Source organism: Neodiprion pinetum, chromosome 4 (genome assembly GCF_021155775.2).
Source record: "Neodiprion pinetum isolate iyNeoPine1 chromosome 4, iyNeoPine1.2, whole genome shotgun sequence".
Classification (NCBI taxonomy): Eukaryota; Metazoa; Arthropoda; class Insecta; order Hymenoptera; family Diprionidae; genus Neodiprion; species Neodiprion pinetum.
Window position 1 is genome coordinate 20244072 of NC_060235.2, and position 19669 is coordinate 20263740.

Consider the following 19669-nt stretch of genomic DNA (forward strand, 5'->3'; position numbering starts at 1 on the left):
GGAAAATAGCAAAAAAATTTCAATTATTGTGATAAAATAAATTCTATAGAGCTAGATTAATAGATCAATCATGATTTTTATGTAGTTCGATCCGTTGAATCTAAATCTTGAGCCTATTTGGCTTATATATCTTTAAAAATCTAAGTAAATAACAAAAAATCTCTGAAAATTTCAAAATATTCATGTTGTTGTGATGAAAATCATTTTTTAAATGAAAACAAAATATATTTCACGTTATTTGATTAGCGGAGTATAAATTTAAATTTATTTTTCATATTTTGATGGCTTTCCAGTCTTGTAATTCTTTATTAATTTTAAATTTTAACAATTTGTAAATAAATATAAATTTAAGTTTATTTGGCCTGTTAGCCCTCAAAAAAATTAAGTCAGTGCGGAAAATTGCACATATAGTAATGAAAAAAATTGATTGAACTTAATTAAATTTATTTCTATCAAAAAATGTTTTTAAAAACCATACGAAGATAAGGAACAACCTTTCTGATTTCAAGCTGTTCTTCGCTTGTGTCGAACCCTTTTGCCTTCGAATGACCTACGCAAAGGGTTTCTTTTTCGCTTTCTGTTTTCATCGGGTACATCTCTCTCCAGTGTCCAGCAATGATCTGCCATCATATTGACATTCCACTTTCCTTGATATCTGCTCTCCATTTCACTTATGTTTTGGTGGAATCTTTCGCCTTGCTCTTCACTGTAGTCGCCAAGATTTTCAGAAAAGTGTCGAAGGTGAGAATGTAAGAAATGCAATTTAAGATTCACTAATCAACCCATAGTATCTTAATTGTCCAACAACTCTTCATATAAATTTCCGTAATTTTTACTCTTTTTATTTCCCAAAAAATTTTGTGGCACAAGCTTCTAACCTTCAATTTTTTGCTATTTTTCGCAATTTTCAGGTTTTTTTTTTTGCAATCTACTTAGATTTTGAATGGCTTATGGTTGAATTAACTTCAGATTTGGATTCAGCGGACGAAAATACATAAAAATCATACTTGGTCTATAGTTCCATAAATTTTTTTCTTACCAAAACCGTTAATTTTTGGCAATTTTTATGGTTTTTTGCAATTTACTCAAAATTTTGAGGGTGTACGGGCAAAACTGACTTCAGATTCGGATTCAGCGCGTCGAAATACATAAAGATAGGTAGGTCGGGTCAAAAGTACAGACCAATTTTTTTTTTTGTGGGCCGGTGTTATTATTCTATTTCGCACCAACACTGATTACAAATACTCTAATGTATGTATTCAATCTCATATGTTTCGCGTAGAGTCGAAAAAAACTTTTCAACGTGGAAGGCTTCCGTGATTCTACAGTAAAAAAATGAGGATTGAAGGATGAGATATGGGCCGAAATAAAGTAATCAAAACCCTCGATCGAGCCAAGAAAATTATTGCAATTTATTGGCTCGCAGGGGGAAACCCGCCGAGGCATAAAAACCCCTTATTATATAGTAACAAAGTCGTGTAAAGAGTGTATGAGGTGTGAGTGTACGATTCAGAGGCCTGAAGGGGTGAACCTACGGCGGTTCGATCGACTGGCGAGAACCTGTTGTTTGTAATTCGCACGGAGAGGGACAGAGACTCAACTGTGAGGATCGGGAAAGTGAGAATAGGTACCTAAGATGATCCGCGGCGATGTTATCGTTACCGTATACGCGATCAGACTGAGGCTCCGCGGCTCAATTCCCGGTTCCCCCGCGATCGCGGCTTGCTGGTAGCGGTAGAGATTACGGGTATCAGACGGGGTAGAAAGCGCGCACGGACATGGGAAAGGAAAGGATAAGTTCGGTCTAAATATTACGTATCGACATGTTTTAACGCGCGAGGAGTGTAGTTAACTTTAGGAAATTTAATCTGGATGACGCATAGCAAATTTTTCACATTCGGTAAAGGAACAAGGAAAAAAAGTTTTTGCAAAAGAGAAAGAGCTTCCGAAGCAATGTTGGTGTTTAAAAAATAATATTACTGGAGGAGGTGCCTGGACCAAAAATTAATACTTTCCATTAATTATATTGCGACATTGCCGCACATTGAGCATTTTTCAATTTAATATATTTATAAGCCACAATTTCTTATCTCAAAGTAAAAGAATGGTAAACATTGGGATTATAAATCAGAGCACATATACCTATATCACCTTTTATTTATCACACTGGCATCGTTGAATGTTTCATTTTACAATCTTGCACCAATGGTGATTATGATCAAAAATGATGAAATTGAAGTTGCCGATTGGGAAGTATAGAATCGATTTTAGTATACTGCCATGAAACAGTCTTGAACGAAGCATCGTCGAGTGTAGTTAAACGAACTGTTTAGATTTTTTATGATTTTGTAGTGATGCGGAATTAAACATCGATATCTTAAGTTGTTGTTTATAATTTCAATACCATATATTCGTGCATTGTACCGCGATCAAAAACGATCACAACATGGGATTTGACACTAAAGATATTATAAGTTAATTTATGTATTCTTATATTAAGACTCATTAGAGTAAGAAGTAATAAATTTCATTAGAATATTTGACATCGTCCTTTCATAATTTATCCAATATTTTGCGTGATGAATGAAAGTAACGCAAAGTCTCATTTTATACAGACTCATTAAATACAACCATTGTAGAAACGTTAGCTTACAATGAACTTATCTATGAAACTCGCAACAAATCTGTTTTGACTTGCAAAGGAAAAATAAAAACACGACGTTTCGCGTATTTCTTGCATAAAAATATGTTTAATTTTCGAAACCTGAGCGTTATCTTTTACCTGAAGTTTTATTACCACCTTTTTTTTCTTTTAATTTCCTGCTTTTAATGATTGCTGCACGATGTGAATCTGTTATTACCGACACGTTTCAACGGTTTGATTATAATAATTTGCACTTACAGAATGAAACTCCCTCTCTGTTGTGACTGAACTGATATGTGGGGTTCCAACTTGTGTTTACCGTTCCCTTCACGTCGCAAGAGCAGGTGATATATTCCTCTCGAAATACCAACTGGTTATAAATACTTTGAAACTGCGAATTTAAATATGCAAGGTGAATCACTCGTTACTCCATGTACGTGCAACATGATTTTACCCGAAGACCATTTAAACCTACTCTTTTCTGGACTCGGGACAACATAAACAGTAAAAAATTGCATCGTAGTATTGACAAGAACATGAAGATGTACAAATAAAAATCCAGTGTAATTAAAGTTGTCGATACTTTTGAATTATCTGGGTTTTACCACATTAAATCCGTTTGTTTGATTTATTTCAATTGTTAAGTCACATAAGGCTCTTTACATCAATTTATTATTGCAAGATACTCGCAATAGAATATACGAATCCCCGTAATCAAAACGAATTGTAATATACTAGATTTTCTGGTTGAAGCTACAAAATGACTCATTTTCATTTCGTATCTAGAACTAATGAAAATCGTTAAAAACTGTGTACTAATCAAAACTAAGAATTTTCCTCAATGACGAAATTGTGATTCATGTTTCAAAAGATGAAAAACAACCACCTTTTTATTGTGATTAATTGCTAGTGAAATTGAATTGCAATTTGTAATACAAAGTGAGCCCAAAATTATGATCTCTTTGCAAACAATCAGACTGGAGTGTGTTTTTATTTTCAACCATTGCCTTAGCCCTGTGATGTTGACCAATAAGATCAAAGTTTTGGTAAGATTTAAACGATCTGCCCACGTGCTACTACTACAGCTACAGAAAACGTAGATGAAGTGGAGCGCGAGAAGATAAAGTAGTCGGTTTTCGGAAGATTAGAAAATGAATAGACAAGTCTTTGAAACGTGCCTGAGTGTACATAAGCATTCGAATATTTTCAATCAAATCGAGGCTTTTGTACAAAATGCAAGACAGATACCGGGCGATAATCCATATGATAACGAACTGTAACAACGGTCATTACATACGTTTTTCAAGCGCGGTAGTGAGATCCTGCAGCGGGTCGTGATATCGTAAACGATGAATGAAACGAATGAAAGTGTCCAAGTTCAACATTAACATGAATCCCGGATTCGATCCGACGAATTCAAGATGTTGTGGAATCGCTGTAATTAATAAATCCCATTACTTTTGTAATATGACAAAATTTGATGATATTCAGTACGAAAAATGAACCAGCTTTGGTAAAGTTGAGTATTTAAATTGACGTGAGACAATTTTTCGAGCACGTACATATGCAGACATTAATTCAGAGACGGCTAGTTTTACGGCCGAGTCGATTACGTTGATAACACAGATTCATCCCGGAGCGGCCAGCCGACGGTGGCACTGCAGGTTGAATTTGCGTTACCAACGTAATCGACTCGGCCCAAAAAACTAGCCGTCTCTGAATCAATGTCCACATGTGTACAAATATTTACTGAAATATTCGTCATTTAGAATGATGAGCACGAAAGTCGCCGTCAAGAACTGATATTTGATGTATCCAAAATTTCCCACAGCTTGAAACAATCCTTTCTCAAATCTACGTGTGCGATAATATTACTATAATCTCTCTGATCAATTGCCGAAGCACGAATACTTGGATCCTCAAACGCGTAAGAGGTCCAAACGAATTATCGTAAAACATCTCTTGAGTTGGGGGCGGGTTGGATAATACTTCGCTAATAATACTGGAGAAAAGAAGCAAACAAAAAAAAAAAAAAATTTATTTCTATACAGGATTCATAAATAACTTAACATTCATACACGATACAATAAATGCGCCAATGTACATACGCGAGAACGGGGTAAAAGGGTATACATTACATATATTCATTGTATTGTATATATAATAGTATAATCACTTATGGTAATGGGTAAATCATTCTCAACCTCCTGAGCAATGAACAACAACTTCAGCTACGTATAGAATCCGTCATATCGAAAATACATATTTTTAATTAATCTTACATACAGGTAATCTTACCATAATCACATCGTTTAATAGACGACGTCTCTATTACAGGTATAAAAAACACAATTACTCCTCTTCTCAGAGAATTACCAAAGCTGTACGGTATAGCTTGTAGAACAGGCAGTGTCCGCTTTGGTATATTCCGTATACTTGTAGAACATAAAATAAAGAAGGCGATAATCGTACGGAACAAAATCATCATGGGTGAAAAATATGTCGTCGCCGATGGCTGGAGAGGAGAATCGGAACAACGAGATTCGGTTAGTTCGATTGAAAAATACTAGAGTTTCTGCTCATCTCCTTCGGTGCGTCTCTCGCTCCTCTTCTTCTTCGACACATACTCCTCCCACTTCCTGTGATTCAGGGTCTGAAAGTCGTCGACTTTGGCAATGAGCTTCAAATACTTGGCGAGTTTTAGCAGTTCCCGGTCTTTGTCCCTGTTGAAGTGTGCCTGCTTGTAAGGCCTTATCCTGAGCCCGGATTGCGGGTTCATGAGGAAATTCCGCCTTATGTCGTCGAACATGATGGTGTTCTTCGCAGAGAACTGCTTGTACTTTCCCCATATGACGCCCAGCGGCTTGACATCGACGACGCTGTACTTCGGCGTGTGGACCGTTATCATCGCCAGCGAATCCAAGTGAAAGGCTATCTTGTAATTCGGATGGGACGAGACACCGAGCATCCGCATCTTCTCGTTTATCCACTTCATGCTCGTCGCGGACCATATCACGATGTCGTAGTCCTTGTAGGCCATGGTAAGGAACTCGTGGAGATACGGCCGCATCAGCAGGTGGCCGCTCTCGGCCAGCGATTTGTGGTCGAAGAGGGTGTAGTCTATGTCCAAGACCAGCAGCTTCATCCCCTCCCGAAGCGGGTTCAGCTCTATTACCTGGTAGTCCTGTATCCTGCGGTTGATTTTCGCGAGGTAGACCTCAGCCTTCTCGATTATCACCTCCTCCTCGGCAATGTCCAGGTCGTTCACCACGTCCGGCACGTTGTCCGGTGCTTGGCTCGCCTCCGCGATGTCCTCCTCTCTCGAGCCCATCAGCATCAGTTTGAAGCCCGGTTTTATACTCAGTTTTCCGATCGTGTCTTCGTCCTGCGCTGCTTTGCCTGTGTTCGGTAAAACGTAAAGTTTGTTAAGAGCTCTTGATTCCGTTTATCGTGTAAACGAGAATACGTGGCTTTTCGCATTTCAAAGCGATGCTGTGGTGACAATAATCGCGACGATGATCTTTATTGACCGAAGCCAATTTCCCAAAGATAAGTTACGTGAACAGGAACGTGAAGAGTATGTTGACTCTTCAGAGTTATTGCAAGATTTTACTTACGAAAGTTTCTAACGATTCAAACGATCTTTATTATTCTGAATCGATCATCGTAAACACGGAGACAAAAATACTTTCGGTCCTTCCATTTTTGACTCATTAGAGGAGAAAAATATCGCAGACTCAATTCAAAATTTATGTGCTTATCTATTCCTGTCGTCGCTGAATTCGGCGTGAAATGACGATTGTCAACTGCGCAGAGCTACGAATAATGTGAAAACTGAAATAAAACGTCTAGTGTGCCAACGCCGTCCATGTTGGAACTACATGCTTGCAATTTTACTTCAATTATACAATTTATATTCCTAGCTTTTGTAAGATGAAATTGCTATTTCAATATATGCATAATTGGACCTTCAGCTGATTTCTAAAGATTCAACATTTATTTAAATCAGAATACTGATTGAAATGGTAACAATGGAGAAAATAAAAAGTAAACAGTGACGATTCTCAAGTTCTGCTTTCGAATAATATGGATAGCATTATTGGAATATATGTATGACATTGATGATATTTCTGTTAATCGTTAATACTTAGTAGTCAACGAAAATAGAATTTCTTCTGGTTTTGTTATTGAATATCTGATGCAACCAAACTTGATTCGTCGGTAAGGAAGAACTGTGCCGACTCGGTGGATTCGATAAACAAAATAACGTGAATAAACACCTCGTTTATCGGCGTTATAAATGAAACTTCCCTCCGCGTGTTTAAATGCTTAATGGTAAATAGGGACTGCATGGTACCCGGAGTTATTTATTTACAGACTAGAAATTCGAATTATGGAACTGCAGTACGATCATCCGCATTGATCGATTATTATAAAGAATACATTCGTAAATCGATCATCAATTAAACGTTGATCGAGTGAATTGAGCATCGTTACTCTGTGATTAACGTTAGTTCACCGAAAAACATTCCAGTTGCGATATCTCGCTTAATTGATGACGGTGACAATAATGAAAAGACGACCACGGCGATGATATCGACCATCGAGTCAAAACACAACATAACATAACCTTTAAATCTGAGGTTGAGAAGCTTCTGTCGTTCGGGCCTTACGCCAGTTTCCTTATGGACGATATCCTTGAGAGTGGATACGGTGTCGTTTTCGGTTATGTTGCATATTTCGTACTCCTTGCCGCACCATTTCACTATCATCCTTACTTCGTTGGCCATCATTTGCTCCTGCGATTCTCTGGGTTGTTAACAGCTGTATTTATTATCACCGATAGAAGTATGAAAAATCAAAGATTTTGTTAGACGCAGCAAACTTCACGCAACACATACGCGCAGAGTTATTCGGCGAAGGGATCTCTGTGTGTGTGTTTGTTATACGTAATTCCACCGTTAAATTGCCACAAAGCAAACTGACGGAACAAGCACAGATTTCACAGCTGATGGGAATTAATAACACTTACCGGAGCGCCACGCGGCGCAATTTCTCACCTCGTCATCCCTTCGCCACCCGCATCAATCTCCGCGCTGGTCACGTTGGCATACATGCTTGCTTTTCGCCAACTCGGATTGTGGCGCCATCTGTTTCACTTCCATGAACTACATCCGTCAAGAAAACCAAGCGAAGACTTCCGTCTCTGGCTGGTCGATAATTCAAGACGCTTGAATTATTTTGCTCCAAGACTGCACATCCCCCCCCCCCCCCCCCCCCATCCTCATGAAACTATGTTCACTACGGAGCGAAACACCTTTTATCAGTGTGTCCACTCTCCTGCGGGACGATAGAGAAAAGAAAATTCTGTACTGTGTCGACAAAGTAGAGTAGAAAAAAAACGAAAAATAAAAAGAACAAATGGTATAAAATAGCGGGAAAACCAGATGAAATGTAGGAAATGTAATTATAAACTTAAACTAAGAAAGAGTGATTAATTTTGAAACAACTGGAATTTTTCACAGTAAAAGTTTTTATTGCCATTTACGTGTGAGACTTTTCTCTGCTTTTTTTTCTTTTCTTGAAATCTGGCAAGAATCGAGCCGATATCACAAGTTTTTTGCAATCACTGATACGTTCGATATATCGTTTTTTAACGATACCTGTTTTACTGAATTTTTTTAGGTACTATAACAAATGAAATTTTTCTCAGTGTAATTATTGAGCTATGTTTATTCTACCGAAATACACATTTTTATCCAATGAAACAAGTGCAATGATGAATTTTCACCATCATTTTCATTTCACTGATCATACTATAAGATAAAAACCGTATCTCTACGTGATGAATAATTTCAATTCTTGAGTACTTCGTTTTAAAGAAGAATATGCGATTGTTTTACTTCGATTAGAGTCGATTAAAGATTAAGAATTAAAATCGCTGGATTGGTCGCGGCTTGAATCTTCAATAACACTTGCTCTGTTAACCGTAACTGCAGCGATACCGAGTTGAGAATCGCGCGATTCGAAGATCCTACCCCGCTGCCCATTCATCACCCTCGCCAAACATCAGGAACATCGGACACAATCGTGTGTTATTGATTATTGTTATCCACTGCGGGATAAATGGTGACGGCACAAGGATCGGAAAACTTGAGTCTCGAGACCGCCTTTAGAAACCTTTTCGTGTTCGCTTCGGGTACATTTAGCTTCATTCAGTGCCTGTCGGCGACGATCAAACTTAAAACATACTCACAAAGGAAGGGTTTCGCCACGGCTCTTACGCCCGCTTTCCGTAATGACACAGTTCAACCCGTCGTTTGAGATCAAAAAGCTCCTTGACTAAGAATCATAGTCATCGGACGTGATGAAAAAGTACCTTCAAGTAGGTTCAGGAAAATGATAGAATTTATACTTGTTATTTTTTTTTTTTGGATAAAAATTAGAAATTATTCTAACGCCTGAACATTTATCCGTTGTAAAGTGCTTCGGTGCAGTGTTGAGATTGATTCACCTGCGAATACAGATCATTGATCAATCATATTATGAAATTTTGTTTGAACGTAAAAAATTTGTTCACGGTTCAGAAATGATCAAATTACGTTTCCTTCCTTTTCACCCGAGTGCAAGGTACAGGCAAGTGCAAAAGTGGGTATGTACCTATAGAAATTCCCGGTGCAAGCAGCGCAGTGTAATAGCGGTAATTAAATTTGGTCATTTTAGTGGCCAGAACGTTTCGCGCGACCTAGAATTTAATAACCACGTAGAATATACTTTAGTAGGACGTGGAATTCAGGTTATTACACCTAGACGCGTATTATCTACGCATATTACCCCTCTCTTGAAGTAAGAATTTTCTTCTCCAACCATGCAGCGCGTCGACGCGTAGTATTTAATAAATTTACACTTAGAAAAGACGATGAAATGAAAAAAAAAAAATAAATAAAAAACACCACGACGTTGAAATAAAAACTTGGAAAAAAATTTCAAAATTAGTCGTAATTTGATTCGTCAATCACACTAATTATTATACATTCATTAACATCACTTTAGATTGTTTCATCAATTTACATCGTACATATCCTCAACTGTATTTATAATAAAATTCATACGAACCGAAAACTTATTTATAACTGTAAAAATTATGTTCACGGCATGTTCAAACTGTCAATTAATTGCCAAAAATTTTCAAAAAAATGTGAGAGACCAAGTTCTTATTATACATTCTTGTAAGTTGTGTTATAATGCAATATGTAGCAGATACGCCGGAAAAATTTCCCGGCCACGGAACGAGATAGTTTACTATGCTCCATTCGCTGCAGCTGCAAAAGACTTGCGAAGTATTTCGAAACTCTCTAGCTGTGTATAGAAAGCTCTAGTCGTACCCGCAAGTTGAGTTCGGGAAAATTCTTGGATGTGTGTAAGACGGTTCGTGTCAGCTGCTGCTTATACGCTGTACCGCGTGCAGAAGTTGCGCTTGACGATGTTACGTGCCCCCCCACCTATGTAAGCTTCGCACATTCAACCGTTATAGGTAGATCTACGTAGGTATATACAGAGTTATGCATGTCGGCGACGACGTTGTTAAAGATTAATTTGTTCCGCCGTAGAAGTGAACTCGCGTTCGCCCGAGGCAAAGTACATATCGGCGTAAAATTTATATCCGAGTTACTCTACCTGAATTAAAATTTAATGTACCATATAATGTAATCCAATTTAATAACCACGTACCTACTATGTGCATAATGAAGAGCTGATCTATCAGACGATAGTTTTAATTTCAATTTTTGGAAATCTTGGAGGATTTTTATAGAGAATATTAGCAAGGATTGTAACTGAGCTCGCGAAATTTCTAATCAAGTCTGGCTGTAATTCAATTACAGTTCAAACACAGCCGCGATAATAAAGCTCGTGTAATGAATATCCGCGAGTTCGGATAAAGCGAGATGTATGCGTGATTTAATCTCGGAAGAACGGTTCGAAATAAGCCAGGAAAAAGGGTGGTGAAAAATAAAATGTATGAGAGTTCAAAGAGTTTGCATCTTATTATCGAAGGTACGAACTCGGTTCGAAATTTGGATTTTTTTTATCACATTTTTTATGGTAAAAGTATCATACAAGTTTAAATTTGTTACATATTTGTCTCGGTAGGTTTTCCCTCCTGCACAAATTTTGCTCTCTACCGCATGCTGAAATTAGCTGCATAGTCTAACAATGAAACATTGCTTCGCAATTTGCAGAGCACGGGAGCTTTCCGGTTATCGCGAAATTACATCAAACACTACAAATTATTCCAACATTCTGGCAGAAATTTTCGAGTGCGATAAATTTTATAAGTTATTACATCAAATTCTCTAAAATCAACACAATATATGAATAAAGTATCGGTGTAATAAGTTCAAGGTTGTTCCAAGTCTTTGATTTTGACAAGGGACTTGAAACAGGAATAACATAAATTAAAACAAGTTTGTAACAAACAAGTTTTAACATCTGTGAAATAGTTTCGAGAATACAAAAATGAAATTTTACGAAGGAATTGAAAATTCTCAAGATTTCCGATGAATTGTTACAGAATTTGGTATGCTTATTTACGATTTTGTATTACGAGCGGTTTAATCACAAAGAAAAATAAAAAAAAATGTTCTTCCATCGTTTGAAAAATGATATATCATCAATGTTTATTACAGCATTGTTTCGTTGCTTGGAATATAATTTCCAAGGTGAAAATAAGATAAAATAAGAATGTAAATATCTGAACTCTGTTTTCCACTATTTCCCAAACACTCCGCATGATGGTATTATATAGTTAGATGAATAAAATTCCCGTCCATTTCACATCCCGCCCCCGACTATCCTCGAATCGAAAGTCCGCAATCCGTTGCCGTGCAGATGGTGCGAATTACCGAATGGCGCGCATGCGTGAAATGATAATAAAATAAAACGTGCTGTACTGCAAGCACCCAGACATGTCAAGTGATAAAAAACCGTCTATATTCGTAAAAAAGAGTATAAGAGAATAAACATGCGAGGGGTAGATACGAGTCGAAGTTGCTGCATCGATGCAACGTGACGGATTTTCCCCTCTGCCTCTCTTTTTCCATAAATTTCTCCGCTCTATTTTTGTGATTATTTATTGCGCGAAAGCAGGAATAAAAACAAAAGCAAAAGTGCGACAGAGAAAGAAGAAGGAGCGGAAAGAAAAAAAGCGGCGGGGGTAAGGAAAAAGAATGAAAACGAATAAAATCGCGCGGAGAACCGTGTTTATTTAGCATATAACACAGCACGTGGTATCCGCGAAATTCGCGGGGGGTTTTATTTTCGCTCCTGCACACCGGGCGATAAACGAAATTTATCACAACGCAGCTGAGCTGCTGGATCGAAAAGCGCTGCAGGATATGCACGGCAATCTGGTCGAGCCGTTTGCTCCGTGCTGGGAAGGCGAATTGTCTACTAATCGTTTTGCAAATATCCCCCCTACCAGGCAATCAGGTGGAGTGATAAGCCGACTTGATGGATTTGGTTGGCTCAGTCATTCCGGCAAATAGGTGCATCAAGGGGCTTTTCTCTTCACGCTGACGACTCTGCTGCTGATGCTGGATTATACCAACGTGTATGTAACTGCTAACGTTACACGAATGCATACACAACGGGCAAGAGAGACAAGCGTAGAACAGTTGTCTCGATTCTCGGCTAGTCGATGGCGGTAAATCGTCGAGCTGACGATTACGTGAAAGCTCTTGCGCTCGGGCACAACGAAAAAGCTCTAAAATTATCCGCGCTTTGGACTGTGTGCAGCATAGATAAAAATTACGCTTGTTACTGTTGCTAGAAAATTTGGCAAATGTAATTGTTTAGTAGGATTATAGTCGTCAATGCCGTATCAAATTATCGCAATGATTAATGCAAGCAAATGTAGTAGGAATTTTCATAACCAAAAAACAGTACTAAACAGATACAAAACTGATTTTCATTTTGTACCTAAATATGAATACTTGCAGAGTATGTGTACCTACAGAATATTTTGCCCACGTTTCGCAGAAATTCAGAGAAATCCCTGAAAAATCTTCAATTAAGCTGGATGCAAAAATTGTATTCGATATATTGCATGATAATGTATGTACTTAATTACAACGAAAAGCTTGCAGGCGTGTTGGAATATTTTAACGATTTAGAGGCAATCATCGCCGCATTATTATTTCAAGTTCATCACTTAGTCGAGCGCTTAAACTCTCTGAAGAAGATTATTATATACAGATGAAGCTTATAGTGTATATTTGAAGCCTGCAAAAGAAGAAAAGCTGCGGCTCAGACGTCTTTGTGCTCAATTCTTATAAAAGAATAATTATAAAGGAAGAATTCCCGCCGTTATTCCCTTGTTATAAACGCGGGAAGAGGACGAGTAGAAGGTCTACTCTTCGTAGAAATATATTGTGTATTATACAACCGATAAGGATTACTTTGTGTATTAAGTATACATGGCATAATTTGCCAATTATGAATTCAGCAGCAATTAGATGCAATGCCTACATTATTGCACATGATACAAGTAGGTATATTGACTTCGGTATATACGTCTCATAATACGATCAAATTAAGTTTGCAAATGAGATGCGTATACGATGAGTTTTCTTCTAATTTTGTAAATAATTTTTCGTTCAATGTTTACAACTGTGAAAATTGCATTAATTTATCAATTATATGTGAATATGTAAAGATAAAAAAAAAAACAACAACAAATTAATCACAAAATATTATACAACCCATGAAGCACCTCAGTTTTGTTCAATTTTTTTATGAAAAGAAATTTTAATATCGCGGGTATGTTAATAATATCAAATTATGTCATAATTCACTTTGACTATTTTATCACTGATTGGATTATTCTGAATCGTTCCAATTTTTTTTCACCTCGTACTCGAGACTATTATTTCTACTATTACTACTATTACTATTACTACTATATATTGTTTCGCGAAATTTGTCGTTCCCGTTCATCTTTGAATTCAGGACTTTTACTTTCTTTTATAGATGCGGAGTAAGAAAAGAAAAACGAGAATCAGATTATGAAAAAGGAAAGCAAGGTAAATGAGGCGATTTAAAATCGACGAGTCGGCGGTTTTATCAGTTTTCAAAGAAAATCATGAGTCTCGTTCGAGTTCCGCGTTGCGCACAAGGGTTGGTCCGATTCCGCGGGCTGCACAACGGTTTGCGCGAAACTCTATGTCAGTTGAACAGCGACGCCGCTGACGACGCAGGTGAAAGCGACGCTCTCCCTCGATCGAGCTTCAAGAATATCAGCGTAAAAAACCGTACTCGAAGTACGGTAAAAAGAGAAGAAGAAACGAAACTTCCGAGGAAGATTAAGAAGTTCGATTTGACAAACCAACGATAACAAGAGTAGGAATAATTTTTTATTTCTATTCCTCGTCTTTTTTTCGTTAAATTTGTTGGTTTTTTCCCTACAAATTTTAGCCAACCGAAAGCTGCTGCTGACAAAATTTTACCACGAAATAGTGAATCATTGATTTTCACCTGATTCGATAGCGAAACGGAAAGAGAGAGAGAGAGAGAGAGAGAGACGATCCTTGTTAGGAGAAAGTAAGCGGAGAGAGACTTGGTGAAAAAGTATTTTACAACTTTTATTACTGTACGTATAAATAGCGTTATAAAGTTTCTGCAGGCTGTATATTTCAAATCCACGACTGCATTTCTTCGCTTCTGCAGTGATAATTAATCCATTACTGTGGCACAAATTCATGTGCTAAGTGTAAAACGAACGATCGAGTTACCGAGGGTGGAATAAACGTTGAGACGACTGAAATCGTGGAAACAAGTGAGCTAATAGTATTAATGACAAGTTTCAGAAGAGTGTCGAGGTGCTTTTTGAGCTTTGCAGTGATCGGAGAAAATTCAAGAGTATAAATAATCTTTCGTTTTAAATTCTTGCGGCGATTCGTCAGCAGCGGTAGCAGATTCTGCGAGACGGATATCGCAACTTCGTTCATCGCTATTTTGATAGAAAATAAACAACAAATAAACAAGAATACACGACATAATCGGCGACTTTATCCATCGCAGAATAGTTGTTCGTTTCATATATCGTTGTGTGTGATAATCAAGAAGTAAAATAAAATTGGTATAAACAGCGTGGTAAAAAGTACAAGTAAAACAAAGGGCAGGGGGAGAGGAAGAGATATACCGAAACGAAAAATTGTGCGTGAAATAAAACTTTAGACTGCACGCGCGACTTCAAGGCGGTACCATGTCTTCTTCGGTGAAATTCTACGCAAGGATCACGATTTTATTACTGTGCGGACTCTGCATCGGTGAGTCTGATTTAAAAAAATATGTATACGTACCTAACGATGATAAGAAATTAAAATTAATTACGCAAAATGATAAAAAACACAACTTTGAAGCAACGACGGAATTTAATGAAGCTGAATTTAATTGAAGTAATATTTCCTTAATCTCGAAAAGAAGTTTCTATTACTTGGCAAGATTTTTAACCCGATACTTTTCTGAGATTTAGCTAGTCGAAATGTTGAAGGAATGCAAACATTTATCTTTTACACAACACGGAATGCAGACAAACGTAGAATTGTTGTAATAAATATCATCGTTAATATTAGGATTACAGAATTTGACCGAGAAGGAATAAAGCTCGTGATTTCCTGTATACGTAACGGTATTTTTTTCACTTGTTTTATTACGAAAATAAATTTTCGATTTATTGCAGACACTTATGGTTGATATTTACCACCATAAAACACGTCGCTCGTGAGTTGGAAAAGTAAACGATGTCATCTTAACGGCTATTGAGACTGACTAGACGCATTCAAAATATTGCTGTACCCACTTAGGGTATTTGTCTGTGGTCGGCAGAAATCTTCCCTAAAAGTATAAAGTTTTTCTGTGGTCAACGTATACGTTCTATATCTATATGTATAAATGCGTATTTACAGTGGAGGAAATAAAATTGTTTGAAAATAATTTACGCCCACAAAGAATAGCGCAACTCATTCGAACTCTGAAGAATTTACGTCAGTTGGCAAGGAGAAGACAAATATCTAAAGAAAACAAAACGAGAAGGGTAAAACAGAGAGATAGAAGAGTTGTGAAGTTGATTAATAAACGAACCTTAAACTTTCCGATCGGGAGGGAAAAAACTGTTGATAAAAAATATGCATCATCAATTTTCTCCTCTTCAATATCACGTAGCGAATTCGTATTTCATCGTTTGGAATTCCGAAGACGTGTAAAAAATTATTGAATAATTTAAACTGAAATACACATTGACGATTGAAAGTCGTGATAGCGAATTTCACGAAGTTTTGTCGGAAAACCTACGGGTATTAACGATTTTTCGAAAGCGTCAATTTTTCAGGTGGCGGCCATTTCGCGACCGGAAGTCGCGACAGGTTGACCACTCTTCGCGTAAATCCTGACATACGAATCGTCGAAAAATTGATCAACCTGTAACCTCATTCATAAGTTTGTTTTTTTTGCACATCTGTTCATATATTTGAATTATTATTTTTTTTTTGTATTTTTGAGAATCCAATGAAATTCCGCAAATAGACAAAAGAAAGAAGAAATCAGAGTGTGACAGAAGAGAGCGAAATTGACAAACTACTTTATTCGTGGTTTAATTTTTTTTTTTTTTTTTCATACAACTTGATATTTAATTTTCTCTGTGTATCAACTTCAGTTATTTCTTTTTTGTTCTTCTAATTGAAATGTAATTAAACTTTGCTCTTTTTGAATACGGAAAGAGTTATACGGAAGAAAACAAAGTTCGACAAAGTGGAGAAAAATCGAGGAACAATTGACGTTGATCCTGCTTTTTTTTCTCAGAACTACATGTCCAATCTTTTTTATTAATCGATTTGAACTCCTGTTTCTTCTTTTGAGGAATCCAATTCAACTTCGTGAATATGGGAAAAAGTATGAAGGAGAAATCGAAGTACGAAAAAATTGAAGTCCGAAATTCTTCCCACTTATTTCTCATCCATCGATTTCAATTGTTTACGTCTTCTTCTCACAATTATAAATCCAATTAAGTATAAGAGGTCGAAGCACAGGAAAAAAACGAACCAAAAATCTCATAAGTTGTTTTCTCACCCCGAGTCTTATCCGGCTCCTTCCGGGTCACGTCGCGGCATCGAAAACAGATTTAATTGGGGAATCCATTCGACCTACATCTGTCACTACATGCCAAAACGTATCCGGGAGCCATTGGCGAAAAGTGGCTGCCGCGATGATGGATAAGCTGGCTTAATGCCTAGATTCATAATATGAAACGTTACTATAGTTGCTGCAACGTGGGTTCGGGGTCAGTGGAAAAACGGTGTCTATATAACTTGGCTAGAATAGTGAAAATTGCAAAAACATACGCATTGCCTCTCTTGTGAACCGGTGTAATAAACACGCGTGTGTACGACCAACGCACAAACGGATCCAGCGGTGTAACTGCTCTGCACAATTGCTGTCGCGTGTCAAAGCTAGCGGCTATCTCTCTTGGCAGTTATTTCCTGCCTGCATTCAGGACCAGGAGTGTCTCACTGATGCAGCTACACGATGCACACCCACTCCTTGATACACGGAACACAGAAAAGTGTTACTTGAAAGATCGTCACGTGCATCAAATTTTTCAATTTTATACCCGGTATACTGCGAGATAAAATTACACTGAGAAAAATTTCATTTGTTATAGTAACTAGAAAAAATCAGTAGATCGTTAAAAGAACTGTTTGAATATTGTTGGAATTACGAGAAACGAGGTACATTTTGCGCTATCGTCGATCGTTTTTTGGTAATCGCGACGCAAAATCAGTTTCTGAGGTTATCTGTATAATAACACTTTGTTATTTACACTTGAATGTAAGATCCTACCGTTGACTCGTTGAACGAAGCCATTGCTATACCTATTTCGCAGATATTAATTTCCCACTGTCACGAAAAAGGCGAAAGGAAGATAAACGTGGAAAGCAAGCCGCAGTGCGGATTAACACCTAAGAATTCACCTCAAACCCCAACTCGAAAATTAAAGCAACAACCTCGAGTGAACCGCTCGTGCGGTGTTCGAGAGCTGCAGGATAAAACACAGTCAGTAACAAGAGAAAATAATCAGTAAATAAAGAATACAGGCCAAGTTTTTATTTCACGTGATGTGAAATTCGTCGACACGTGGAGAAGCGCCGATTTTATAGCACGCTCAGAGATGTTACGCGACGTTGAACGTAAAATGCATCAAACACACCGCAAACGTTACGTGCACTATACCCATAATATCACGAGCTCACTCATGCCGATATGGTTTAATAACGGGAAACGCCGCGCACCATTTCCCCGATATTTTATCCCGCGACTGGACTAATTGCACCGCCACGGTGTAATAAATATACAGGTGTACACAAATACGCGGGGTGAATAATGCCGCACCGTTTAAAATCGGGTTAACGCGCGCACACACGACGCGAATAACGGAGGTGTGTTCGAACATTATCATACAGAGGCAATAAAACATCGCGTCCGTGTATGTTTGCACGCGGAGTGAATATGGTGACGGTATATAAAGGGTGTGAATCAATGTCGGCTCCAACGTACCTACCTGCGTGTCTGCCCGTGTCGTTAATTATCACCTATACCTTATCCGAGCCCACGTTCCCTTGCCTCCGTCAACGACGGGATTATCGAGACGGCCTTTATATTGCCTTTCACTCACCGTCAGTCGCTACCCTCCGGATGCAAATCTCTGGGGCGAAACGGACCGGTGGATTAACCTCCTATTACCCCTGCCTTTCACACCTGCCAAAGTAGGTTCCTCGTTTATTGGTTTACAAAGCGAAGCTTGAACCCACCGGGAGCAAAATTCTACGGAAAGATTTAAAGTCCAGCGCTAAATAATTTCACGGTTAAAGTGTGATTTGAGATTATAGAACAGCTCAAGGCACTTGAACTTTTTTCAATCTGAATTGTCGCACGCTTATCTTCCGTTCATCGAACCGCGGTACGTAATTGAATTACACCGTAATTTGGTAATTCGAGAATTGCTGTATCTATGCGAGATTCTGATAGACGTAAACTGACTTTTTGACTAGCCGGCGAATAAGTGTCTTGAAAATTAGAATCTCGGATGGAAAAAACTTGTATAAAATTAACGGTCGGTTTGGCTTCTTTGGTTGATCCGCTTTTTTATTTTTCAGCAAACTTGAAAGTGAGGGTCTTTAATTGCAGCGTGAAATATTTCATTTACCACGCTGCGGATTTTTTTGCCACACATACTTCGGGAACGGAATAAAATTGAGGTGAGAAAAAAAAAGTCTGCATTGCGGGGAATTTTATTAGCCAGTCTCCAGCTGACGCAAACCTGCAGGATCGTTAAACAAGTGTTTAATAGGAAGCTTACGCTTCGCCTCGGGGTGTTTCATTGGCGGGTTCAGAATGCGTAAATTCGATTCGAAGATCGAGATTCGAAAATTGAACGGAAATTACTTTAAGCAAATGGGTCGGTGGGTATATTGAGCACACGCCGTTAACGTGCTGCACAACTTATCCTGCACGTCGGGTTACGCGGGTTATGAATTATACATAATAGGCGACAACACGGCAGGAAATTGGTCCTCGGTGGTGTATAATTTTCGCGTCATTCACGTATCCGCGATTCTCATGCGCGCACATTTGAAAAAAGAAAGCGATACAAAGGGAGAGACTGGAATGTAGAAGATATTCAATAATACATAGTCTCTACTCGTACGCTATACAATTCTGTTTGCTACTTGCATAATGCGCCTCTCTGATGAAATTTTTTTTTTTTTTCTCACATATTTTTGTTACACCGCTAAATTAACTTTGCGTAGCTCTTGCCAATTGAAACTGTAACGTGAAGATAAATTACATGTTTAATTCAGAACCAGTTTCACTGAAATTTGCGCGAAATTTTATTTTTTTCATATCATACTCTAAAAGTATTCCCCAGAATACGTCCGATTAATTATGAACATTTGAAGCATGATCTAGTCT

The 19669-nt window shown here is 37.9% G+C and overlaps 2 protein-coding genes across 2 annotated transcripts in view; one reads left to right on the plus strand and one right to left on the minus strand.

Annotated features, from left to right (window-relative positions):
- Window positions 1–4896: 4896 nt before the first annotated feature.
- Ublcp1 (Ubiquitin-like domain-containing C-terminal domain phosphatase 1) lies at window positions 4897–7673 on the minus strand. The gene is made up of 2 exons (XM_046619623.2): window positions 7275–7673; window positions 4897–6043 (listed from the first exon to the last, which is right to left on the minus strand). The coding sequence occupies exons 1-2, from the start codon at window positions 7435–7437 to the stop codon at window positions 5211–5213; spliced, it is 996 nt and encodes a 331-aa protein (XP_046475579.1). The 5' UTR covers window positions 7438–7673; the 3' UTR covers window positions 4897–5210.
- A 6215-nt stretch (window positions 7674–13888) lies between these two features.
- LOC124215827 (lymphocyte antigen 6G) overlaps window positions 13889–19669 on the plus strand; it is a 66634-nt gene continuing 60853 nt past the window's right edge. The window contains exons 1-2 of the mRNA XM_046619629.2: window positions 13889–14041; window positions 14117–14970. Of these exons, the coding sequence (XP_046475585.1) occupies window positions 14907–14970 (64 nt within the window). The 5' untranslated portion in view covers window positions 13889–14041; window positions 14117–14906. The remainder of the gene's footprint in view (window positions 14042–14116; window positions 14971–19669) is intronic.